Here is a 26,813-nt window from a genome sequence, read left to right as displayed (position 1 = left end):
GCTGGGATTACAGGTGCCTGCCACCACGCCCAGCTAGTTTTGAACTCCTGACCTCAGGTGATTTGCCTGCCTCAGTCACCCAAAGTGCTGGGATTACAGGTGTGATATATACAGCACTTTGGGAGGCTGAGGCGGGCAGATCAGCTGAGGTCAGGAGTTCGAGACCATCCTGGCCAACATGATGAAACCCCGTTTCTATTGAAAATAGAAAAATTAGCAGGGTGTGGTGGCATGTGCCTGTAGTCCCAGCTATCCTGGAGACTGAGGTAGGAGAATCACTGGAACCTGGGAGGTGGAGTTTGCAGTAAGCCGAGATCATGCCACTATACTCCAGCCTGGCAACAGAGTGGGACTCTGTCTCAAAAAAAAAAAAAAATCTGTTTTATAGAAATACCATATTACATAGTTCAGATATGAGTTGAGTAGCTTTTAAGTATAAACTTCATGTTTATAAGTAGGTAACCAAATGAATATAAGAGTATTTTTTCATTCCTAAAGAAGTAAAAACATGTATATAACCAGCCAGTTATATCAGAAGAGATAGTTCAGATATGAGTTGAGTAGCTTTAAACATAAGCTTCATGTTTATTAGTAAGTTACCAAATGAATATGAGAGTACTTTTTTCATTTCTAAAGAAGTAAAAACACACATGTAACCAGCCAGTTATATCAGAAGACCAAGCCCATAGGCCAGTTTTTTTTTTAACAAATGCTGTTATCTCTGCATGGGAATTTGAAAGGACTACCACTTAATCAGTAGAAACTTCCCCAGCAGATCAAGATATCAGAAACTTAAGAACAAAATGCCGTGCTTTTGTTGTAGTAATACATTTAAATAAATTGAAGTACCTATCTTCCATACTTTCATCTGGAGCAAGATTACACGAAAGTACGAATATAAAGTAGGGAAAAGGGAGGCAAGAGGAGTATTTTTGCATTATTTAATGAAAAAGTAAGGTGATTTTTAAAAAATACTGTTTTAGCCTATTTTTAATTAAGTCAGCCTGATATTTTATCCTAAATTATAAATCTCAAATCTTTTTTTTCTTACTCAAACTATTATTTTTTAAAATATGGGAGGCCAGGCACGGCAGCTCAGGCCTTTGGGAGGCGTAGTCCCAGCACTTCAGGAGGGCTGGCAGATCACGAGGTCAGGAGATCGAGACCATCCTGGCTAACATGGTGAAACCCCATCTCTACTAAAAATACAAAAAATTAGCCAGGCGTGGTGGCACATGCTTTTGTTCCAAGCTACTCGGGAGGCTGAGGCAGGAGAATTGTTTGAACTCAGGTGTCAGAGGTTGTAGTGAGCCGAGATTGTGCCACTGCACTTTAGCCTAGGTGACTGAGCGAGACTCCGTATCAAAAAAAAAAAAAAAAAAAAAAAAAGAATTAATCTGTCATTGTCTTTTTAATCAGTAGTAGGAGACAGCACAGGAGCATAGTAGTTCCAGATACTTGTCTCACACTGTATTTTTCTGAATATAAATGGATTTAAACAAACTATTTAAAGTTGTTATAGAATATTATTAAAACATTTATAGTTTATTAGACCAGCAGACAGCTTAGTCCCCCATTCACAATCCCAATGTCTGTTGCAACACACCTTTATCCAATGAGTACATGGTAGAGAAGACTTGAGAAAAAGTCTCATCTTCAAAAGGTTCATAATGTAAGTGACCAGTATTGATGCTTAGACTAAATCCATGTAGAAGAATCAGCTTGTTTGGAACCCTGCTCTATTGGGTTAGCCTTGCCAAAATAACACCAGAAAAACTGGATCTGTCATTACTTTATAGTTATTTTATGTGAGTTATTTTAATTAAGTGCTGATGATAGAATATCTAAGATGTATGGAAGATAAAGTACATACTTATGCTTATCAGCAGAATATGCCAACATAAGTATGTCATCTTGTGAGCTAAATTAGTTTAGTACTAGTTGGAATTAAAATGTGTTAATCAAGAATGTCTTATCCACTGGGGTGTCAGTAATGTCTGATGGAGATGTTCATGAAAAACAGCAAGGAAACTAACAAATTATGACATAGAATTATAAAGTAACTTTGACAAAATTCATTTGATGTATAATTTATGCATCATTACTTTTCTACAGAAAATGTATGAAGTATCTCATGGAATTATAAAATTAAAAATATGTGAACATTCTTAAATGAAACATGGCTGAAATAAGGATGTCGCAATACTCTGTAGTGATTTTTCAAAGTAATATTCTCAATATTATTTATTTAATACTTGTTGATAACACATGACTTCAAGAGAGTTAACACATTTAAGTTTTAAGAAATGATTTGCTTGTAAGTAAAATATAGAATAGCGACATGCAAAATAGAAATCTATAAAGAGAAAATCATATATGGTAAAGAGAATTAACTAAAGAAAAAGGGCACATCATGAATAATAAGTACTACTTTTTTAAAGAATGTTTATGCTTTTGGTTAAATCTTACAGTAAATGTATTTTTATTACTTTTGCAGAACTATGAATAAATAATTTTACACAGTCATTTTTATCATTTTCTAAAATTGTGTTTTAGATTCTAGAATAATTTTTATGTCATGGAATTCTGTCTTCCTATATCTGTTTCAAACAGTGCATAGAAAATATCAAAGGAAAGATTAAATCTGTCTAAACCCATGTTTACACAGGTCCAAGTAAGATCAATTTGTTATTTATGTGCATAATATAATTACTGAAGATCACCCATATTCTTCTAGGCTCTATTTCACTTTGTACCTTGTGTTTTTACCTAAATGTTGAAGGAAGAAAATCACTTTTTTGGCAAATAACCATTTTCTTACAGGTTTTTAATTTAAAGATGGTTACATGCTAAAGACAATATGATATTAAGAAAGCATAAGGTTTTATATTTTTACTTAAATGCTGAGACTTTTCTTAATGGAAAGAAAACATTTCAACTAAAATGTGTTGTTTCTGAGACATGAAGATTATAGCATTTATAATATATTTCAGCCTATAAGTTTAGGATCCATGTATAAACATGGCCCTTTATAAGACACACCTGAGAGGCTAACTGCTATATAGAATTGTTAGCAGTTCTTGTGACTGGTGTATGCTTTATTAAAAGATCAATGTTACCACACTTTTCTCGAAAAATTGTATATAAATTAACCTGATATCCTTTTATGCCAAATGATTCTTACTAAATACTGCTATTCTGTAAAACTACCTAAGACTAATTATTTTCAACCCTGTCACCCCAGAAATAGTAAGAGAAACCTGAAAGCAGGAGGAGAGAATGAAAGGCCATATTAGTAACCTAAATTATAAATTCTTTTGTGTATTGTTAATATGGATATTTGGGGTCCCCAACTTGTTGTTCGTTACTTTTATTAGGGCCTCTGGAAGATATAATGTATCATATTTAAGCAAGCAGGATTTCCTCCTCTAGATATACTTTATAAGCATTTTCTCATTACACAACCCCACGTCAACAGCTACTGCCTATTTTTAACAAGAAAAATAAATTGGTCAGGTGAGATTTTATATAAGAGGACCAAGCTTTATTATATCTTTTGTGGGGTTTTAGTCTTCTATTAGGGTTGTTCATCCCTTGGTCAATGAGCCAGCTACTGAACCAACCAAATATTTACTGAACATTTGCTTCATACATTCTCTCTTAGAATGTGCTGGCTGCTTTCTTTCCTTCATGAACACATTATAATGAACAACTTTGTTACAATGATAATATTTAATACAGTACCCATTGACCACCATTCTCTACCCATCCTCTACTATTCCCTTAAAAACACAAATAAATGGACTAAAGACTACATATATTATCAAAACTCTACCAAAAATGTTCAAGAAAAGAGATAGAGCTTTTGAAATTTATTTCAGCATTTACGTTTTTATTTTTATTTTTTAGTTTGGCAAATCAAGAGCATATGCTAATTAGTGCATTATGTGCAAATTAGCTAGCTCACCTGAAACACCACTACTTTTTCACCTTTCATGTTTGAGTGGTAACTAAAGAATTCCACATTAAGTATTTAATAAATGGTTGTACAGTTGCTGGGGGCCTGAGAGGAAGTGCCAAATCAAGCAATTTATTTATGTACCATATACTTCTTATGACCAACTGACCATAAATGTGACAGGTACATAAGTGTGTGTACCTGCCATTATTCTAAAGGTATTTCTGTAGCAGAGTGTTATAAAGAAAAGAAGACTAAGTTGAGAAATTTGGTCTTTGTTTTTCTTTTATATAAAATAAAGAGGATGATCTAGTAAGCTTTAAAAAGTTAAACTTCCTTCTTCAACATGTTTCTAAAAGGCATATTGAAATAAAATTGCATAAGTAATATTTTATTATAAATGTATAATACAGAACTTGCAAGACTTCAAGTGAGTAATTTTGTGAAGTAAGAAGTCTTTTGTTAAGTAAATGGTCACTTTGCTAAATTGTTTTGTAAGTTTATATTTTCTTAAACCTGGTAATTACATATTTCTTTCAGTCAGGTAAAAAGTTTTGGCAGAATGCTGTGGCTCACACCTGTAATCCCAGCACTTTGGGAGTCATAGGCAGGCGGATCACCTGAGGTCAGGAGTTCACGGTCAGCCTGGCCAACATGGTGAAACCCTGTCTCTACTAAAAATACAAAAATTAGCTAAGTGTCGTGGCACACACCTGTAGCCCCAGCTAGTCGAGAGACTCAGGCAGGAGAATCGCTTGAACTCAGGAGGTTGAGGTTGCAGTGCACCAAGATTGTGCTACTGCACTCCAGCCCGGGCAACAGAGTGAGACTCCATCTCAAAAAAGGAAAAAAAAAAGTTTTAAAACGTCAAAGTTTTCAAATTTAGAAGCTAATTTCACATGAATAATTTTATCCTCAAAAAACTCCAGAGTTACTTTAAATTAGGTAAGTCCTGTAGAATTGTGTGTTTTAGAATGGTACCTCAGATTTCTAAGCTTTCTGATGTGTAAACTGTCCTAAATGTTAATTTGTTCACTCTAATGAAATTAGTGTTATTCTTTTCTTCATCACTGATTGTTTTAAATTGTGCTTATAAAATAAGAGAATATAGAAAATGCTTAGCGATTGACATTTTAGAGGGTTTTTCTTTTTGGTTTTCACTTTTTTGTTACTAATTTATACTGAAAGACAAAGATTTGAAGAATTTTTAAAGCCAAGATGAGATATAATGAGATATAAAGTGAAATATAATGAGATATAAGGTGATTTATACATTGCTACATCAATTTTAGTTATTCTAAGAAATGTTGGCCTTATTTTAAGGATCAATTACCTTGTCATTAAGATAGTTGTTGCTCTGATAGTATTTTGTTTTCTTTCCTCTAAAATGGAGTTCCTTCATATCAGAGTATTTACATTATACTAAAGTGTGCTAAATCCACTATGATAAATAGTATAAATAAAGTGCTGATGAAGTAGGGGAAATGAAGCCTATAGAAGTTCTTTAAAGAGAAAGGGATGTTCCAAAACTGGCCATTGGGGAATTAATAGAAATTTTCTTGGCAGAGAAAGGAGAGTACAGTATAATCTCAAGGAATAGAGAATATTTTGGTGTTGGGGAATCATATTTATATGGGATTTTTAGATTTTGTTGACAATGTTAGAAAATATTAACAAAATTAACATTTGAGTAATGTGTCATTTAAGATGTACAGTTTTATCATATACATCTTAAAAGTAGTTAGGACTAAAAATAGTTTGTATCACTTGTAATTTCAGGTAAATAGTTAATAAAAAAAATTTCATTAAGGAGCCTGGGACCTTCAGAAAGAAAAGACTTGGACTGAGGGATCTACCTTTAGGTAACATGAGGATGAGAAAGAGCTGGTTCCTTCTAATTCTTAGGGGATTGAGATAAAAAGCTAAGGGCCTATGAAAGATTAAAATAAGGAGAGGCGAAACTATTGCTTTTGTGTTAGCAGAAAGGACAAGAAATAAAGGAAAACGGAAGTCTAAAATTCTGTGAATAACTCTTCATATAATAGAGAAATAATTATTTAAAACATAATGGCATCCATTCTGAAGTAAATTATGATTCTAAATGGTGTAATTTTTTCTCCAGAAGACTAGTTGGAGGAAATGAGCTGAACATTTGGTTTGTGTTTCTATTATTCTTTTCTTTCATATTGTCACCAAATATTTATTGATTATCTTTGCTTCATATATATTTTTATTTCTTCTACTTTGGGTTATCACATTTATTTTAGGCTGTTTTAGTTTGGGCTGCTATAATAAAATGCCATAGATGAGGAAACTTAATCAACAAAAATTTATTCTTTGGAGTTCCGAAGGCTGGGAAGTCCAAAATCAAGGTGCCAACCAATTTGACTCCTGGTGAGGGCCCTCCTCCTGGCTTGCAGATAGCTGTAATACTCACATGACAGAAAGAAAGATATCTCTCTTGTGCCTCTTTTTATAGGAGTACTTATCCCATTTATGAGGGCTCCACCCTCATGACTTAATTAGCTCTCAGAGGTCCCACCTCCAAATACTGTCACATTGGAGATTAGGGTTTTAACTTAGGAATTTTATGGAGACATAAACATTCAGTCCATAGCATACAGAGATAACTAGAACATTTAGAAATGAGAATTTATACCTATAAATGTAGTTTCCATATGTCAGAGTACTAACTATGCTACCCAATTTCTCTTATAAAGTAAATAAGCTTACCTATGAGTTTTTCCTGATTTGGAAACTGTTTTAAAAGCATAGCCTTGATCTTCAGTATTCATAGCACTACATGTTCTATCAAATAGGGATGATGTAATATGACTTTTGAGGAAAGACACCAGATTGAAATATTATTTTCTCTGGGTTTTTATTGATACTTGCCATTTGGTGAAGAGAACATTCTATTTGTCTCAGATTAGTGGACCGATGTAGAAAACAGTTTTTTATAGAAAATTGTTTCTCCTATTAATTACAAGACTATGAACCTTGAAAAATCCTAATCAGAGGGCAGTCATCTTTATCTGCTTTGTTCACTGATATATCTAGCCACTTAGAACAGTGCCTTTGTGAGTGTTTAATAAATATTTGATGAGCGGGACGTGATGGTTCATACCTGTAATCCCAGCATTTTGGGAGGTCAAGGCAGGAGAATCACTTGAGCCCAGGAGTTTGAGATGAGCCTGGGCAACAGAGCGAGACCCTGTCTCCACAATTTTTTTTTTGGATGCTCAGGTATGCTGTTGTATACCACACCTGTAGTCCCAGTTTCTTAGGAGGCTGAGGTGGGAGGATTGCTTGAGCCTGGGAGGTTAAGGCTGCATGGAGCCGTGATCATGGCACTGTACTCCAGCCTGTGCAACAGAGTAAGACCCTGTTAATCAATCTATATCTACATCAATATCAATATATCTATATCTATCTATATCTATGTTTTATTCATTCAAACATATATATATATGTTGTTTTTGAATGAACAGATTTCTGCCATATTTTCTCATTGATAAGTATAGCTTTTTTATTCTCCTAATTGACCTTTAATCTGACACAACAAAGATTTTTTTGTTGTTTTTTGGGATATTTAATCTTCAGGTTTTTCCTTTTCTCTACAAAACATGGTAATAATTTTCTTCAGCTCCTCAATAAAAATGGTTTGTGCCTTAAAAACGTATGCCTTTATCCCCACTCCCTGCCTCACCCACACACACTTCAAATATGTATAGCTATCTCCATTATACTAATCTTTGTATTTAAATGTAATACTGAAAATAATTAACAGAATCATGGGTCCCTTATTTTAAAAAGGACTTTAGAAATCATCTGGTTCAAATCTCTCATTTTAAGATTGAGAAAACTAAAGCCCTGAAAGATTATTGGCTCAGGGACACTGCTAATTAATAGAGGTACAAAAACTAAAACCCAGGTCCTTGACTCCCAGTCAAATGTTATTTCCACACACATTACAAATAATTCTTTCTGGGGAAGGCTTTTTTCCAGTTAAAATACTGTTTCACCATCATGAGACCTTCAGACAAGTATTTGATACTCAAACTGAAACAGAAAAAAGAATGTTCCCCCAAACATAAAGGGTAAACACATTTTAAGAACCAAAGACTCTTTTTTGTCTGTTGTGTTGTGTTGTTTTGTGTTGTTTTATTTTGTTTTGAGACAGTCTTGCTTTGTCACCCAGGATGGAGTGCAGTGGTGCAATCTTGGCTCACTACAACCTCTGGGTTCAAGTGATTCTCCTGCCTCAGCCTCCCACGTAGCTGGGGTTACAGGTGTGCGCAACCAAGCCCAGCTAATTGTTTTTATTTTTAGTAGAGATAGCATTTTGTCATGTTGGCCAGGCTAGTCTCAAACTTCTGCCCTCAAGTGATCTGCCTACCTCAGCCTCCCAAAGTGCTGGGATTACAGGCATAAGCCACCTCGCCCAACCCAAAGACTCCTGAAGCACCTGTTCTCAAATTGCTAAAACAGGAAATACTGACATGTCTTTCAATAGATATAATTTACATTAGCATAATCTCTGACAGATTAGCGTTTTACCATAAAATAATTAAAATTTGTGTTAATATTTTGAATTTCATTTGAAAGCAAATTGACTTCTAAATAGTGAAGTACAGATATTACTGCACATTTGCTAGTATGCAAACCCTTTTGGATTCTGTTGCCGTGTCTACACAGCTAATTCACTAGGCAGTTGAGGAGTTAGGTGGTTACCTAGATAAGGTAAGGATCAATCTGAACATTAAACCATATGTTGTAATAGCACTAATTTTATATTAAAAATACTTTAACCATAGTGATCTTTATGTTTCAGGTAAAAGTAGTAGTTTTAGCCATATTAACTGATTGTTTTATCTTTTTGTGTTTTAATTGTGTAGATATAGATTAGAGTTTATAAGTGGTTTTCTTTTTTTTGCCTCCAAAAAACCACACAAATTTGAACTTCTTAAAGGAGAACATATAAGAGCAAATAAATGGACTAAAAACAGAATCTGTCTCTTTCTCTTGAGCTCATGTTGTAGTAACCTGCAGGTCCCTAGCTAGCCACATGCACTGACCCTCCCTCACAGCAGCCTCTTCCTAGGTAGGAAGGTATAGACAGTTCATTAACATACATTCATTCACAATGCCATCCATTTGGGGAAAAAAAATTCTCCTTTCACATATTCCATTAAATTAACACTATAACACTATATCATCTTCTTACATTCAGATAAACACACAAATCTCAAGTGTTCGATTTCAAGTGAGGCTCTTGTAAATATTTATCTCAACCTTTGACATTTAGTAGTATTTTTCACATAATTTTACCTTCTATTCTACTTCAGAGTAGTTTTATTACAGACAAAAATTATTAGTAACCCGTTTTTATTTCTCCATGTTTGAAAACTAAATTGATACTATATTTTGAATTAATGAATATATCATAAAACATCATTTTGTAAAAGAAAGACAGCCATTACAAACCAATGACACAATATTTATTAAATTTTTTTAATGAATACAGAATTTAAAAGACAGCTTCATAGGTGAAATTAGGTGATATAGAAAGGAAAGAGAAAATAACAGAGAGAGTGTGAATATTAGAACAAGCTTCTAGCTGACAGTACATAACTAACTTACCCAATTTACGATAGAGTTTCAAAATGATAAATGAGAGACAACTTTAATAAAATATGTGAAAACTAAATATTTTTTAAATCGACTTTGTTAAAATTGGAAAATCTACTTAAGTTTTATCAGCTGGAGGTTACAATACTACCTGAATAATCTACTGTTTCTGTCCATATAAAATGAACTCCTGGGAGCACATTTACACATAAGAACACAGTGAGCAAAAAGCCAAATTGCTTGCTTAATTGTGAAGTTTCTTTTGTTGGTTTGTCAGACTCTGCAAAAGATACCATAGGAAAAATCTATGCACCATTACCTAGGACTTTATTTTTCAGAGGCCCCTTTTAAAACAGCTCTGGAAAACATGAGTAGCCATGTCTTCCAAGCCTAATTTCTAAAAATATTTGTAGAAAATACATTCTACATGTAGGATTTAATTATGTAAAGCACTATAAATGTGATGTCCCCAAACCTTTGTCTATTTACTATATATTAATTCTTAATTTATATTAATTCATTCTTACTATCTTAATATTCAACCCTTTAGATTTGATATTTGCTTATATTACATGTAAGGAACATCTTACATTTAAGTAATTATATGTTGAGATGTAATTAAACAAAATTATAGTTTTTCTGTTGTTTCTAGAAAAATAATCAAATTTTAAATAATTTAATAAACTTACAAAATTTTGGGGCCTAAGTCTGAATGATCAAAAATGGTCTCCTTCTACCTAAACATTTCACTAAAATGTTGCTTTTAGGATATTTTTCAGACAATTTCTGGACTGACAGATTCAGTACATCTTAGGAGCCTCTGATTCATCCAACAACATACATTAACTTGACTTTTAATATAAGACCATTTTTTCTTTTGTTAAAAATATATACTTTATAATCACCTAGGGTCAAAATATGCAAAGAAATTTCAACTTTAAAATTTGTAGTCAATTATTTATTTATTTATTTATTTATTGGTCAAAATTTTTTTTAAAGAAATAACATCTTACTCTGTTGCCCAGGCTGGAGTGCAGTGGCTATTTACAGGCATGGCCATCATGCACCACAGCTTCTAACTGTTGAGCTCAAGTAATCCTTCTGCCTCAGCCTCTTGAGTAGGTGAGACTATAGGTGTGTGCTGACACACCCACAGAGTCAGTTTTGAGCTATAAGAAACTCGTGACTTTTTTGACTACAAATGACCCTTGGAAAAGAAATTTGTTTATCATTTTAAACAAAGCTATAAAAGAAAAGATGGAATTTGGCAACCTTAAAATTATTAAAGGAATTGGTAACCAAACCCAACAATTCAATCAAAAGTATCTATTTAGAACCTAATAACAGGCAGTAAGCTACCTCTGGAGGTTCTTTTTAAGATTAAATTGTCTGCTGCTTAACCTTATTTTTGCCACTAGATGTTATTGCCTTAATAATTCACATTTTTAAAATATTTTGCTATATTTAGTCAGCTTTTATGTTTATTTTCTTTGGAAAATTTTCTAGATATTCTATAAAGTAAATAATGACATGGTAATTTTTCTTAGAAGAATTTACTATAATGAAAGCAGCCCAAAGTACATTGATTTGTGATTTGATTAATTCTAAAATTTTTTTAAGTAGTTTATTTTCAGATCTATATTTTACATTGTACTGTTTTTTGTTTTGTTTGTTTATTTGTTTGTTTTACTTCAATAGCCTTTTATGTCACCTCGGTACCCTGGAGGTCCAAGGCCCCCATTGAGGATACCTAATCAGGTAAGATTTATGTGCTATTTAAGTTTTTTGTAAGAATCTTGAAAATGTCACATATATTTATTTATTCTATAAAAATATGAACTTATCCTTTTTCTGTGCCATTTAATGCTATTTCTAGTCATATATCATCTGCTTCAAGGATTGGCAAACTACAGCTCATAAGCTGGCTGTTTTTTGTAAATAAAGTTTTATTGAAAAGCAGCCACACAGATCTATTTATGTATTTTCTGTGGCTACTTTTACACTACAATACAGATTTAAGTGGTCATGGTAGAGACCATATATGCCCAGCAACCTTAAAATATTACTATTTGGATCTTTACAGAAAAAAAGTTTGCTTGTTCTTGGAGTCTACCTTATACTTTGAACCTAATTTTTTAAAATTACATAATTTTGGTAAATGCTGATTATCCTCGCTTTTAAAGAATGACAATAAAGTTTTCCATGAACATACTTTTGTTTACTTTCATATAATATGCTTTCAATATCATGGCTCTAACATTCGTTTACCCAATTATGATGACAGATTAGGCAAATTATTAGCTGCTTCTAGAAGAGTTGGATCTGTTAATAAATATTTAACAATAAATCTTCCAACATTTTAATCTACAAGAGTGCTACAATTTCATAATGTTTTGTTCTCAGATAGCTTTTTATTAATACCATAATTATTTTCTGAAAAGGATAAAATATAATTTTTACTCACAAGGAGCTTATAGTTTAGTTTTAGGATATAGGCAATGTGCATGTATGTAACCCAAGAAGAAATTAAATGCTTAACACTATGGAATACTTGTGTCAAGATAATCATCTTGTAACTTTCTCTAGTGCTGTTATTTGTATACCTAGCTTTATCCCATATTTAAAGTAAACCCCGTAATCACAATAAATTATCTTTTTCATTCTTATTCTCTCTCCATTTCCACTTTCTTCCCTACCAAAAATGGAACAAGAAAGTTAAACTACTAATTTACTTGACAGCAGCAGAATTCTGCTTCTCCTCTCCTGTTACTGAAATTATGCTGTCTTTGAGGTGTCTCAGTCTGCTGGTGCTCTCTGCGTCTAGCGTACAGCAGAAAGTGCTAGCAACCCAGATTCACCCCCAGGGGAGACCTTTCAGCAGGAAGCAGTGCTGGGTCATCTCATGATAACAGTGCTTGGCAGTCCTCCTCACATGAGCAGCCGGAGCATTTTTCTCCTAGTACTGAATCTGCATTCAGTACATCGGGCCAGGGAACATAGCATGAAATAGGAAAGGGAAGTGCACAGATGCCAAGTGTTACAACATAAGGGAATTTTATTTTCTGTGTGGGTGAACCTGTATATATTGACTTTCTGGGATGATGGAAATATTTTATACCTGCATTATCATATGCAGTAGTTTTAGTACTTTGAGCACTTGAGATAGGACTAGTATGAGTGAATAACTAAATTTTAATTAAATTAATTTTAAGTAAATTTAGATAGCTGCATGTGGTAAAAGACTATTAATTTGAACAGCCTAGTTGCAGTGGTTGAAATATAGAAAAAAGAAAAGTATAAACATATATGTCAAATGGTGAGTTGTGCTATGGACACAAACATCTTCCTACACTAAATTTAATATCCTTTGTGTTGATATTGTCATTTTAGAGAAATAAAATGACAGTGGTGTGTTTAAAAGGACCTAAATATCTAGCATCTTAGGTCTAAAGGCCAGCAATATATAACTGAGAAGTTTGCTTAGACTTTCTGGGCTTTGGTTTTCTTACTTACCTGTAAAATGGAAATGGACTTGAGTGTTCCTAAAGTCTTTTCTAGTTCTGATATTTGTTGATTAAATGATTCTACTTCATTTTATATCATTGGAGGTCCATAAAATATTTGGTACATCAAAACTGTTACTGAATTAAATCTTAAAAGCATTGAGAAATTCACCATTTTTTTTAATCATCAATGAGCATTTATATAATGGTAGTCAAGGCATACCTCATTTTACTATGCTTCACGGATTTGTTTGTTTGTTTATTATACTTTAAGTTCTGGGGTACATGTGCAGATCAAGTTTGCTACATAGTTATACACGTGCCATGGTGGTGGTTTGCTGTATCTGTCACCCCGTCATCTACATTAGGTATTTTTCCTAATGCTATCCCCCCATAGTCCTCCACGTCCTGCTATTCCTCCCCTAGCCCCCCATCCCCAATGTCCCAGTGTATGGTATTCCCCTCCCTGTATCTGTGTTTTCTCATTGTTCAACATCCACTTAGGAGTGAGAATATGAGGTGTTTGGTTTTCTGTTCTTGTGTCAGTTTATTTAGAATGATGGATTCCAGTTTCATCCATGTCCCTGCAAAGGACATGAACTCATTCTTTTTTATGGCTGCATAGTATTCCATGGTGTGTATGTGCCACATTTTCTTTACCCAGTCTATCATTAATGGGCATTTGGGTTATTTCCAAGTCTTCGCTATTGTGAACAGTGCCACAGTAAATATATATGTGCATGTTTCTTTATAATAGAATGATTTATAATACTTTGGGTATATACCCAGTAATAGGATTGCTGGATCAAATGATATTCCTAGATCCTTGAGGAATTGCCACACTGTCTTCCACAATGGTTGAATTAATTTACACTCCCACCAACAGTGCAAAAGCATTCCTATTTCTCCACATCCTCTCCAGCATCTGTTGTCTCCAGACTTTTTAATGATCACCATTCTAACTGGTGTGAGGTGGTATCTCAATGTGGTTTTGATTTGCATTTGTCTAATGACCAGTGATGATGAGCTTTTTTTCATATGTTTGTTGGCTGCATAAATGTCTTGTTTTGAAAAGTGTCTGTTTATATCCTTTGCCCACTTTTTGATGGGGTTGTTTTTTTCTTGTAAATTTGTTTAACTTCTCCATAGATACTGGATATTAGCCCTTTGTTAGATGGGTAGATTGCAAAAATTTTTTCCCATTCTGTTGGTTGCCGGTTCACTCTTTTGATAGTTTCCTTGGCTGTGCAGAAGCTCCTAAATTTAGTTAGATCCCATTTGTCTATTTTGGCTTTTGTTACCATCGCTTTTGATGTTTTAGTCATGAGGTCCTTGCCCATGCCTACGTTCTGAATGGTATTGCCTAGGTTTTCTTCTAGAGTTTTTATGGCATTAGGCCTCATGTTTAAATCTTTAATCCACCTAGAGTTAATTTTTGTATAAGATGTGAAGAAGGAATCCAATTTCAGCTTTCTGCATATGGCTATCCAGTTTTCCCAACACCATTTATTAAGTAGGGAATCCTTTCCCCATTGCTTTTTTTTGTCAGGTTTGTCAAAGGTCAGTTGGTTATAGTTGTGTGGTGTTCTTTCTGAAGCCTCTGTTCTGTTTCATTGTTCTATATCTCTGTTTTGGTACCAGTATCATGCTGTTTTGAGTACAGTAGCTTTGTAATATAGTTTGAAGTCAGATAGCATGATGCCTCCAGCTTTGTTTTTGTTTGTTTGTTTGTTTGTTTGTTTTGTTTGTTTTTTGCTTAGGATTGTCTTAGCTGTGTGGGCTCTTTTTTGGTTCCATATGAAGTTTAAGGTGTTTTTTTCCAATTCTATGAAGAAAGTTATTGGTAGCTTGATGAGGATAGCATTGGATCTATAAATTACTTTGGGCAGTATGGCCATTTTCATGATATTGTTTCTAACAGTGAGCATGGAATATTCTTCCATCTGTTTGTGTCCTCTCTTATTTCCTTGAGCAGTGGTTTGTATTTCTCCTTGAAGAGTTCCTTAACATCCCTTGTTAGTTGTATTCCTAGGTATTTTATTCTCTTTGTAGCAATTGTGAATGGGAGTTCACTCCTGATTTGGCTCTGTGTTTGTCTGTTATTGGTGTATAGGAATGCTTGCTATTTTTGCACATTGATTTTATATCCTGAGACTTTGCTAAAGTTGCTTATCAACTTAAGGCGATTTTGGGCCGAGGCAATGGGTTTTTCTAAATATACAAGCATGTCATCTGTAAACGGACAATTTGACATCCTCTCTTCCTATTCAAATACCCTTTGTTTCTTTCTCTTGCCTGATGGCCCTAGCCGGAACTTCCAATACTATGTTGAATAGGAGTGGTAAGAGAGGGCATCCTTGTCTTGTGCCAGTTTTCAAAGGGAATGCTTCCAGTTTTTGCTCATTCAGTATGTTATTGGCCGTGGGTTTGTCATAAATAGCTCTTATCATTTTGAGGTACAATCCATCGATACCTACTTTATTGAGAGTTTTTAGCATAATGGGCTCTTGAATGTTGTCAAAGGCCTTCTTTGCATCTATTGAGATAATCATGTGGTTTTTGTCGTTGGTTCTGTTTATGTGATGGATTTATAGATTTGTGGATGTTGGACCAGCCTTACATCCCTGGGATGAAGCTGACTTGATCGTGATGGATAAGCTTTTTGATGTGCTGTTGGATTTGGTTTGCCAATGTTTTATTAAAGATTTTTGCATCAATGTTCATCACGGATATTAGCCTGAAATTTTCTTTTCTAGTTGCATCTCTGCCAAGTATTGTTATCAGGATGATGTCAGTCTCATAAAATGAGTTAGGGATGATTCCCTCTTTTTTTATTGTTTGGAATAGTTTGAGAAGGAATGGTACCAGCTCCTCTTTGTACCTCTGGTAGAATTTGGCTGTGAACCCATCTGGGCCTGGACTTTTTTTTGGTTGGTAGGCTATTAATTGCCGCCTCAACTTCAGACCTTGTTATGGGTCTATTCAGGAATTCAGCGTCTTCCTGGTTTAGTCTTGGGAGGGTGTGTAAGTGTCCAGGAATTTATCAATTTCTGCTAGATTTACTGGTTTATTTGCATAGAGGTGTTTGTAGTAATCTCTGATAATAGTTTGTATTTCTGTGGGATCGGTGGTGATATCCCCTTTGTCATTTTTTATTGCTTCTATTTGAATCTTCTCTCTTTTCTTTTTTGTTAGTCTGGCTAGTGGTCTATCTATTTTGTTGATCTTTTCAGAAAACCAGCTCCTGGGTTTATTGATTTTTTGAAGGGTTTTTTGTGTCTCTGTCTCCTTCAGTTCTGCTCTGATCTTAGTTATTTCTTGTCTTCTGCTAGCATTTGAATTTGTTTGATCTTGCTCCTCTAGTTCTTTTAATTGTAACATTAAGGTGTTGATTTTACATCTTTCCTCACTTCTCTGGTGGGCATTTAGTGCTATAAATTTCTCTCTAGATGCTGCTTTAAATGTGTCCCAGAGATTCTGGTATGTTGTGTCTTCATTCTCATTGGTTTCAAAGAACATCTTTATTTCATTATTTATCCAGTAGTCATTCAGGAGCAGGTTGTTCAGTTTCCATGTAGTTATGCGGTTTTGAGTGAGTTTCTTAATCCTGAGTTCTAGTTTGGTTGTACTGTGGTCTGAGAGATTGTTATGATTTCCATTCTTTTGCATTTACTGAGGAGTGATTTACTTCCAATTATGTGGTCAGTTTTAGAGTAGGTGTGATGTGGTGCTGAGAAGAATGTATGTTCTGTGGATTCAGGGTGGAGAGTTCTGTACATGTCTATTAGGTCTGCTTAGTCCAGATCTGCATTCAAGTCTGGTTATCCTTGTTAATTTTCTGTCTCATTGATCTGTCTAGTATTGACAGTGGGTTGTTAAAGTATCCCACCATTATTGTGTGGGAGTTGAAGTCTCTTTGTAGGTCATTAAGAACTTGCTTTATGTACCTGGGTGCTCCTATATTGGGTGCATATATATTTAGGATGATTAGCTCTTCTTGTTGCACTGATCCCTTTACAATTATGTAATGCCCTTCTTTGTCTCTTTTGACCTTTGTTGGTTTAAAGTCTGTTTTATTGGAGACTAGGATTGCAACCCCTGGTGTTTTTTTTTTGCTCTCCGTTCACTTGGTAAATCTTCCTCCATCCCTTTATTTTGAGCCTGTGTGTGTCTTTGCATGTGAGATGGGTTTCCTGAATACAGCACACCGGTGGGTCTTGACTTTTTATCCAATTTGCCAGTCTGTGTCCTTTGATTGGGGCATTTAGCCCATTTACATTTAAGGTTAATATTGTTATGTGTGAATTTGATCCTGCCATTTTGATGCTAGCTAGTTGTTTTGCCCGTTAGTTGATGCAGTTTCTTTATAGTGTCGATGGTCTTTACAGTTCAGTATGTTTTTGCATTGGCTGGTACTGGTTGTTCCTTTCCATGTTTAGTGCTTCCTTCAGGAGCTCATGTAAGGCAGACCTGGTGGTGAGGAAATCTCTCAGCAGTTGCTTGTCCATAAAGGATTTTATTTCTCCTTCGCTTATGAAGCTGAGTTTGGCTAGATATGAAATTCTGGGTTGAAAATTCTTTTCTTTTAGGATGTTGAAAACAAAGTTTTATGGCAACCCTGCATTGAGCAAGTCAAGTGCCATTTATCCAATAGCATGTGCTCACATTGTGTCTGTGTCACATTTTGGTAATTCTTATAATATTAAATTTTTTTCACTGTGGTATCTCTTACGATGATCATTGATTTTGATGTGTTTTAGGGTGCCACAAACCATACCCATACAAGACAGTGAACTTAATCCATAACTCTGTATGTTTTGACTGTTCCACTGTCCAGCCACTCCCTGATCACTGTTCCTCTCCTCAGGCTTCCCTACTTCCTGAGACACAACAGTATTCTTGAAGTCAGGCCAATTAATAACCCTAAAATGGCCTCTAAGTGTTCAAATGAAAAGAAGAGTTGCATGTCACTCACTTTAAATCAGAAGCTAAAAATGATTACATTTAGTGAGGAAGGCATGTCAGAAGCTGAGATAAGCCAAAAGCTAGGCTTCTTGTGCCAAACAGCCATGTTAGGAATGCAAAGGAAAAGTTCTTGAAAGAAGTTAAAAGTGCTACTCCAGTGAACACGGAAATGATAAGAAAGCAAAACAGCCTTATTGCTGATAGAAGAAAGTTTTCATGGTCTGGATAGAAAATCAAACCAGTCACAATATTCCCTTAAGCCAGAGTCTAATCCAGAGCAAGGCCTTAAGTTTATTCTATTCTGTGAAGGCTGAAAGAGCTAAGGAAGCTGCAGAAGAAAAGCCTGAAGCCAGCAGTCAGAGATTTGTTCATGAAGTTTAGGAAAGAAACTGTCTCCAGAAAATTTACTTGCAAGGTGATGCAGCAAGTGCTGATGATTCTACTGCGGAAAGTAGCCCAGAAAATCCAGCTAAGATAATTAATGAAGATGGCTACACTAAACTGTTGTAAGAAGATGCCATCTGGGACTTTCATAGCCATAGTGAGTCAATTGCTTCCTTTAGAGCTTTAAAGGACAGGCTGATTCTCTTATTACGGGGTAATACAACTGGTGACCTTAAGTTGAAGCCAGTGCTCATGTACCATTCTGAAAATCCTTGCTCCCTTAAAAATTACACTAAATCTGGCCAGGCGCAGTGGCTCACACCCATAATCTCAGCACTCTGGGAGGCTGAGGTGTGTGGATAACTCGGGGTAAAGAGTTCAAGACCAGCCTGGCCAACATGGTGAAGCCCCATCTCTACCAAAAAATACAAAAAATTAGCTGGGCTTGGTGACATACACTTGTAGTCCCAGCTACTCGGGAGGCTGAAGTGGGAGAATTGCTTGAACCCAGGAGGCAAAGGTTACAGTGAGCCAAGATCCTACCACTGCTCCCCAGCCTGGGCAACAGAGTGAGACCTGGTCTAAAAAAAAAAGAAAATTACACTAAATCTACTCTACCTGTCCTTTATAAATTGAACAACAAAGTCTGGATGACAGTGCATCTTTTTACAGCATGATTTAATGACTATTTTAAGCCCCATGTTGAGACCTACTACTCAGAGAACAAGATTTCTTGCTTTTTTACTGCTCCTTGACAACACGTCTTATACCCAAGAGTGTAAGACAACATCCATTCTGCAGCCCACGAATCAAGAAATAATTTTACTTTCAGTTCTTTTTTTTTTTTTCTTTTGAGATGGTGTTTCATTCTTGTTGCCCAGACTGGAGTGCAATGGTGCAATCTCAGCTCACTGCAACCTCTGCCTCCTGGGTTCAGGTGATTCGCCTGCCTCAGCCCTCCAAGTAGCTGAGACTACAAGGTGCTGGTGTTGGGGAAATGGGAAATGACTCTAGGTGGACAATATTCTAACATTAGAAAATGGGCGAATTTGTGGTATGTAAATCATGCATCAGTAAAACCTTTTTAAAAATAGTGTAACCATGGACAAATTAACAGATTAGTTACATATTAAACCTTGTTTTTTTTTATCATTGAAAAGGATTAATAATAATAACTTTATAAGATTGTTATAAACATTGAATAAAATACTAAAGGACTTAGCTCAATTCCTGACACTAATGCACTGGCTCACAAGTGTATACACCATGGATATTTTGTTTGTTTTTATTAAGCACCCACATCATTAGCTTTATTTTTTTTCTGTCAGTGTGTAGATCTTTTATAAAACAAAGAATGTGGCCAGGCATGGTGGCTCACAACTGTAATCCCAGCATTTTGGGAGGCTGAGGCGTATGGATCACTTGAGGTCAGGAGTTCAACACCAGCCTGGTCCAAAATGGTGAAACCCCGTCTTTACTAAAAATGCAAAAATTAGCCAAATAAGATAGTGGATGCCTGTAATTCCAGCTACTCAGGAGGCTGGGGCAGGAGAATCACTTGAACCTGGGAGGTGGAGCTTGCAGTGAGCAATGATCACACCATAGTACTCCAGCCTGAGTGAAAGAGCGAGACTCTGTCTCAAAAAAAAAGAAGAAAGAATGGGTGCCAAAATTTGTGACTAAACAAATCTGAATGGAATACCTTTAACATATTAAAAATAGATAAATAATATGTCACAGAGGTATACATTTTTTCTGACATTAAAGGTTTAAAAAAATGCAGCGAGTATCTCCCTTTTGATGCACAAAGCTACTATCTGGTCATCCCAAGGCTGATAAAAATGTTTTAAAAGTTAGAGATTTCACTTTTTCTACAAGACAAACAGTGATGAGTAAAGAGTTAAATTTAGATTTAAAAAAACACTCATTTTGAAAACCAATTTGATATTGGTTAAGACTTCTGTACGATTATGCTATATTTTTAAGTGGAGAACAGAAACAAGAAGGACTTCTCATTGTTCTGATATTTCAAGATAAACTAGAAACAATAAAGTTTTAAAGAAAATGGTTTATAGACAATAAAACATCATTGTCTATTATGAGACAGAAATTAAGTGTCAAAGTTCAGAGTGTATACCTCTAATCATTTGGATAATTAAAAAAAGCAAGACTCTGGCCAGGCACGGTGGTTTATACCTATAACCCCAGCACTTTGTGAGACCAAGGCAGGAGGATTGCTTGGGGCTAGGAGTTCAAGGCCAGCCTGAGCAACATAGTGAGACCCCATCTGTATAAAAAAATAAAAATAGGCCGGACGCGGTGGCTCACGTCTGTAATCCAGCACTTTGGAGGCCAAGGCAGGCAGATTGTGAGGTCAGGAGTTCAAGACCAGCCTGGCCAAAATGATGAAACCCCATCCCTACTAAAAATACAAAAATTAGCCAGGCAGTGGCAGGTGCCTATAACCCCAGCTACTTGGGAGGCTAAGGCAGGAGAATTGCTTGAACCTGGGAGGTGGATGTTGCAGTGATCTGAGATGGCACCACCGCACTCTAGCCTGGGTGACAGATCAAGACTCCATCTCGAAAAATAAAATAAAATAATAAAAATAAAAAATTAGGTGGGTGTGGTGGCAGGCATCTGTAGCCCCAGCTACTTGGGAGGCTACAGCAGAGGATAGCTTGAGCCCAGGAATTTGTGGCTGCACCACTGCATACCACTGCACTGCAGCCTGGGCACCTGAGTGAGACCTTGTCTTTAAGAAATTAAAAAATAAAAATTAATTTTTTAAAAAGCAAGAACTTTAAGTTCACAATTGAATATAGTATCGATTAGTCATACATTTTCAGTCCTCCTCCTACATCATTTATTTATAACTTTTCACAGTGTTGGCTACTTTTTCCTCCTTGAAACTGTCCTCGGGCATTCTGAGATGTTGGTCTTAGTCTCCTTCCTAATTTCATGCCTATTCTATTTCAGTTTCTTTTTTTACTTCTTGGTATTTTAAAAGAATTAAATCTTTTATCTTCTCCCTTCTCATTCTTTGAATTCTGTTTCATTCTTATGACTTTATCACTAGTGATTCCTAAAATTGTCAGTTTAAACCCTGTTGCTTTTATTCCTTCAACAAATATTTATTGTTCTGTGACAGTAGACACTATAGATAGAATCCCTACTTTTGTAGAGCTTACAGTCTGGAGATACAGAGAAGAAAACAAGTCATCGTAGTATTTAAGTTCTATGAAAATGAGGCATATGATCCTATAAAAACACATGGGCCAGGTGTGTTGGTTAACTCCTGTAATCCCAGCACTTTGGGAGGCTGAGGTGGGCAGATCACAAGGTCAGGAGATCAGTACCATTCTGGCTAACATGGTGAAACCCCGTCTCTACTAAAAGTACAAAAAAAGTGGCCGGGCATTGTTGCATGTGCCTGTAGTCCCAGATACTTGGGAGGTTGAGGCAGGAGAATTGCTTGAACCCGGGAGGGAGAGGTTGCAGTGAGCTGAGGTCGCATCACTGCACTCCAGCCTGGGCAACAGAGCAGACTTTGTCTCAAAAACAACAGCAGCAAAACACACACACACACACACACACACACACACACACACACACTCCTTACTTTCTCTGCATGCCAGGACATGGGGGATGTGGAGAAGAGAGCCATGCAGAGATGGCAAGATGAAGTGGCCAGTGTGGTTGGAAGACTGCTTATATTGAACAAATAAATACATTGATTGAATAAATAAGTAATTACATTGAGGAGTAATAAATAATTAACATAGGCCAGGTTTCCCACTGTTGAAGAAAATATTTGCAAACCTAGAAAGGAAGAAAGCTAAAAATAATCCTGAAGTGTCAGATTGGAATTGGAGTTGTTGATTTGATGATGGAAAGCATGCATTTATGGTAGGTGTATATGCTATACACACACAAACAGATATAGAATTAGTCATAGGTGTGTATGTGTGCATATATGCGTGTACATATACACCTGCATAGATTTTCAAGCTCGGAGAGAGCCTAAAAATGATCCACCCAAGTAACAAGAACACCCTGAGAAGCAAGATTTTTATGCCTAAGTTCTGTCCTCCACTAAAAGGAATTAGGGCCTTTGGAGAAAGGGCTGATTCCAAGGCTAAGTCAGAAGAAGGTGAACCTGGAACATCTGATGCCGTAAAGTAAGAAAATGCTCAAAGATGAATGTGGGTATGTTATAACACACACACAACACATGCACAACACACACACACACATACACACACACCCCTGAAAGCCTTCTCACTAGCCAAATCTGAGATAATTTGAATATGGAAATGATGATACCAATAGATTACAACCCATTGAAAAATATAGAAATCTATGACTAAATAAGTGATTAAGGAAAGCATTTCCTTATAACACCAACTAATACATATAAAAAGAATGATGGACATGGAATATCTCTATTTGACAACTGTCATAGTGGTTAGGAGTTGTTAGTGGAGGCCACAGCTGATGGGTTGATAAAGGATTGATGAGAAATGGGATATTGGCAATCTCAGAATAGCGCTTATACTGAAAGTAAATAGTTACAAAGGGAAAAAATAATGACCTTATTGTGTTGAAACCCGCAAACAGCAACATATTCAGATGATAAAGATTACCATCACCAGTAGTAAGATAAATCGTCATTTTCCCTGTGATATGATGCACTTAGAAAGGCATAGCATCATTTCTCTGGTATTCCTGCTAAGAAAAGATGACTTGAGTCTAGGTCATAAAGAAACATCAGACACAATGCTGTAGAATTTAAGGCCTGTTCTCTTTAAAATTGTTGAGGACATGGTAAGTAGGGATAGACTGGACATAGATAGGAACAGTAGGAATTATTCCTGCTTAGAAGAACATGAAGAGACAGGATAACTAAATGTAACATGTCTTCCCTGATGTTCTGATATCAGAAAGGAAGAAGAAACATTATTGAGACAAATGCAAAATTAAATGAGGTCTTGGACTTGGATAGAAATGTTGCTGTCAATGTTGATTTCCTGACTTGAAAGGCTATATGGTGGTTATATAGGAAATATTCCTGTTGGGATACTTTGCAGTGTTTAGGAGTAATGAGGTGTCGTGTCATCAACTTGCTATTAAGTAGTTCTGAAAAAGATTTATGATAATAGGTATATATTTGTAGAGAGAGAGAGAAAGGTAGAAAGGCTGATAGGGCAGATGCAGTAAAAAATGTTAAAGTTGGCAATCTGAGTCAAGGTATATGAAAATTCTTTGTGCAATTTCTGGAAGTTTGAAATTACACATGTGAAATTATACATGTGTGTGCACACACATGAAATTATACGTGTGCACACACATGTATACACACACACATATATATATACACACAGTCTGGGATAATTCCTTTGTGTGTGTGTGTGTATGTGTGTATACATGCACAATTATTCAATCAGTTCATTTATTTGTTCAGTATAACTTGTATATGTATATATATATATATATATATATATATATATATATATATATATATACACATACAAATGGAAGGAGGACTTATCCCAAATTGAGGCTACAGGAAATAATTTTGTTAGGAAGTGATTCCTAAACTGAGATCTAAAGGATGGAAACAATAATGACTAAAGGGTCTATGAGCCCTCTAAGAGGAGAGTTTTTTTCAGTTTAGTTTTTATTTTGTTTGTTTTTAGTGGTTGGCATTTAGAGATTGTTAATGCATGAATAGGAAAAAAAAAAAAAAAAAAAAACCTGAAAGAAGTTTGGTATGGCTGGAAGTTAGAACATGAGTGTGGCAGTGGCGAGAAACTAGGCTGGAGAGGTAAGACAGGAACAGATAATGTAGTAGGATCTCAAGAAATCTGTATTTGGTATGCTCATAAGCAAAAATATTGAACAATTACAAAAATGGCTTGGGAAATGGAAGCTATCTACCACATCCCAAGTGATAACAATTAAGGAAGCAGTTCTGATCTGGCCATGTAAATTATTTAATGTTAAATTTCATTTTAAATAGTTGAATATGTTAACTAATTCGATAAGACTTTCATGCTTTAAGTTAAATTAGTAAATTTTTATGGCAATTCTCACCAGTTGTCAGGATTTTGTATAAATGTGTTTGTTTATATACTTAAAAGATCAGTAGGTTTAAATCATTTATACCTTAATCCAGCTTTTTTTTTTTTTTTGAGATGGAGTTTCACTCTTGTTACCCAGGCTGGAGTGCAATGGCGCGATCTCGGCTCACCGCAACCTCTGCCTCCTGGGTTCAGGCAATTCTCCTGCCTCAGCCTCCTGAGTAGCTGGGACTACAGGCACGTGCCACCATGCCCAGCTAATTTTTTGTAGTTTTAGTAGAGACGGGGTTTCACCATGTTGACCAGGATGGTCTTGATCTCTTGACCTCGTGATCCACCTGCCTCAGCCTCCCAAAGTGCTGGGATTACAGGCTTGAGCCACCGCGCCAGGCCCTTAATCCAGCTTTAAGTGCTGCTGAGACAACTGTTAGAAGCTTATGATTCAGTATGTATCCCAGCACAAAATAAACCCTGCTATGTTCATACCTACCTTTGTCAGTTCTACTTTCCTTTTTCCATACACCCAAATTGCTTAATTTATTTTTAAGTATTATTTTTCTAAATAATTTCTTAGGGAAAATGTGACTTCAAAGCAATTTTCATTGGTCACTTTGCATTTTCTTCCTGTTGCTATGTAATCTCAAATGAGTAAGATATTCTGTAGAAAAAGGTAATGTACATGTAAGAAGCAAAATTAGTTATTTCAGTATTCATAGTAAATTAATTTTTGGAAAAGGCAAAATACTTCTCAGGAAGAAATAGGACAGTTTTTGCATAGATTTTTGCTCCCTCAAAGTACTTATTTTATTTGCCACAAAATTGGACAAAGTGGAATCTTTTTAGAACTAAGAACTTATTTAAGGCATATAAACCTGCAAAACTTATAAATGAATGTGAAATATAAGAAATCTTGCTATATGCTCAAATGCATTCTTGTAATTATCATACAAGTATTTAAAAGGGAATTGTTAAAGTAGTTATTTGATAAATATTTACAATGTTGCTCTTTATTTTTCTTAATAAATTGCTAGGCACTTGGAGGTGTCCCAGGAAGTCAGCCATTACTCCCCAGTGGAATGGATCCAACTCGACAACAAGGTGACTACTCTAAAGTAAAAGGGAAATTGATGTGCAGAACCATAAAGGAAATCTTTAAGGAAAATTGTATGTGTATAAGTAAATCTCCTATAGTTACACCAGTTGCATTTTTCTAGGTAACATGGCCAAATGACTTATATTTCCAGCTCATTTAATTATGCATGATAGTGAGGATAGTGATAACATAAGAAAGATAATACATGAAGATCCAAAAATTCATATTTTAATTAATAATTCTAAAACCATTTACATAACATCCAACAAGCAGGAAGCTAAGTGATAATATCACTTATTATTTCCTTTGCCTTTTTCAGATAGAGGGCTTAGCCCATCTGAAAGATGAGCAGAAGGAAAGAGGGTGCTAAGCAGCAAGAGGCTAAGAATCTCAATAATCAAATCCTTCCAGAGCTACTTAGGAACTACAGATATGTAATACTCAATAGAGCATGTACTGTTCCATGGGAAGAGGAGCAAATGGTGTTATAGAATTAATTCACCACAGAATAGGAAAAAAATTTTCAGTCATGACAATAATAGAGAATGTGGGGAGGTAGTGGTAGAGGTGGAAAAGTAGCCCGGAAGCCAAGGTAAGATGGTGTCAGTACTCAGACACTTGGTAAATGAGACAATAACACCCAGGAGGGAAGAAGCTGCTAGCCTCTGGTTTAGTATTCATGCTCATTACTTTGCTAATGTCTTCATACTTTTTTTAGGACATCCAAATATGGGTGGGCCAATGCAGAGAATGACTCCTCCAAGAGGAATGGTGCCCCTAGGACCACAGGTAAATAATCAGTGCATATTTACAATAGCAAAGACATGGAACCAACCCAAATGCCCATCAATGATAGACTGGATAAAGAAAATGTGGTACATATATACCATGGAATACTATGTAGCCATAAAAAAGAATGTGATCATGTCCTTTGCAGGGACATGGATGAAGCTGGAAATCATCATCCTCAGCAAACTGACACAGAAACAGAAAACCAAACACCACATGTTCTCACAACGAGAACACATGGACACAGGGAGGGGAACAACACACACCAGAGCCAGTTGAGGGGGTGGAGGGCAAGCAAGTGCACTAGGACAAATCCGTAATACATGTGGGACTTAAAACCTAGATAACAGGTTAATAGGTGCAGCAAACCACCATGGCATATATATGCCTATGTAACAAACCTGCAC

The 26,813-nt window shown here is 35.6% G+C and overlaps 1 protein-coding gene across 4 annotated transcripts in view; it reads left to right on the top strand.

Annotated features, from left to right (window-relative positions):
- Positions 1 to 26,813, top strand: part of SSBP2 (single stranded DNA binding protein 2) — a 316,425-nt gene that overhangs the window by 237,026 nt on the left and 52,586 nt on the right. For all 4 annotated transcript variants that reach the window (XM_017507723.2, XM_017507775.2, XM_017507742.2 and 1 more), the window contains 3 exons: positions 11,288 to 11,347; positions 25,556 to 25,622; positions 26,336 to 26,406. In XM_017507723.2, the coding sequence (XP_017363212.1) occupies positions 11,288 to 11,347; positions 25,556 to 25,622; positions 26,336 to 26,406 (198 nt within the window). The remainder of the gene's footprint in view (positions 1 to 11,287; positions 11,348 to 25,555; positions 25,623 to 26,335; positions 26,407 to 26,813) is intronic.

The sequence above is a fragment of the Cebus imitator genome, unplaced genomic scaffold (assembly GCF_001604975.1).
Source record: "Cebus imitator isolate Cc_AM_T3 unplaced genomic scaffold, Cebus_imitator-1.0 Scaffold16, whole genome shotgun sequence".
In the NCBI taxonomy this organism is placed as follows: domain Eukaryota; kingdom Metazoa; phylum Chordata; class Mammalia; order Primates; family Cebidae; genus Cebus; species Cebus imitator.
This window is presented reverse-complemented; position numbering and strand designations above follow the sequence as displayed.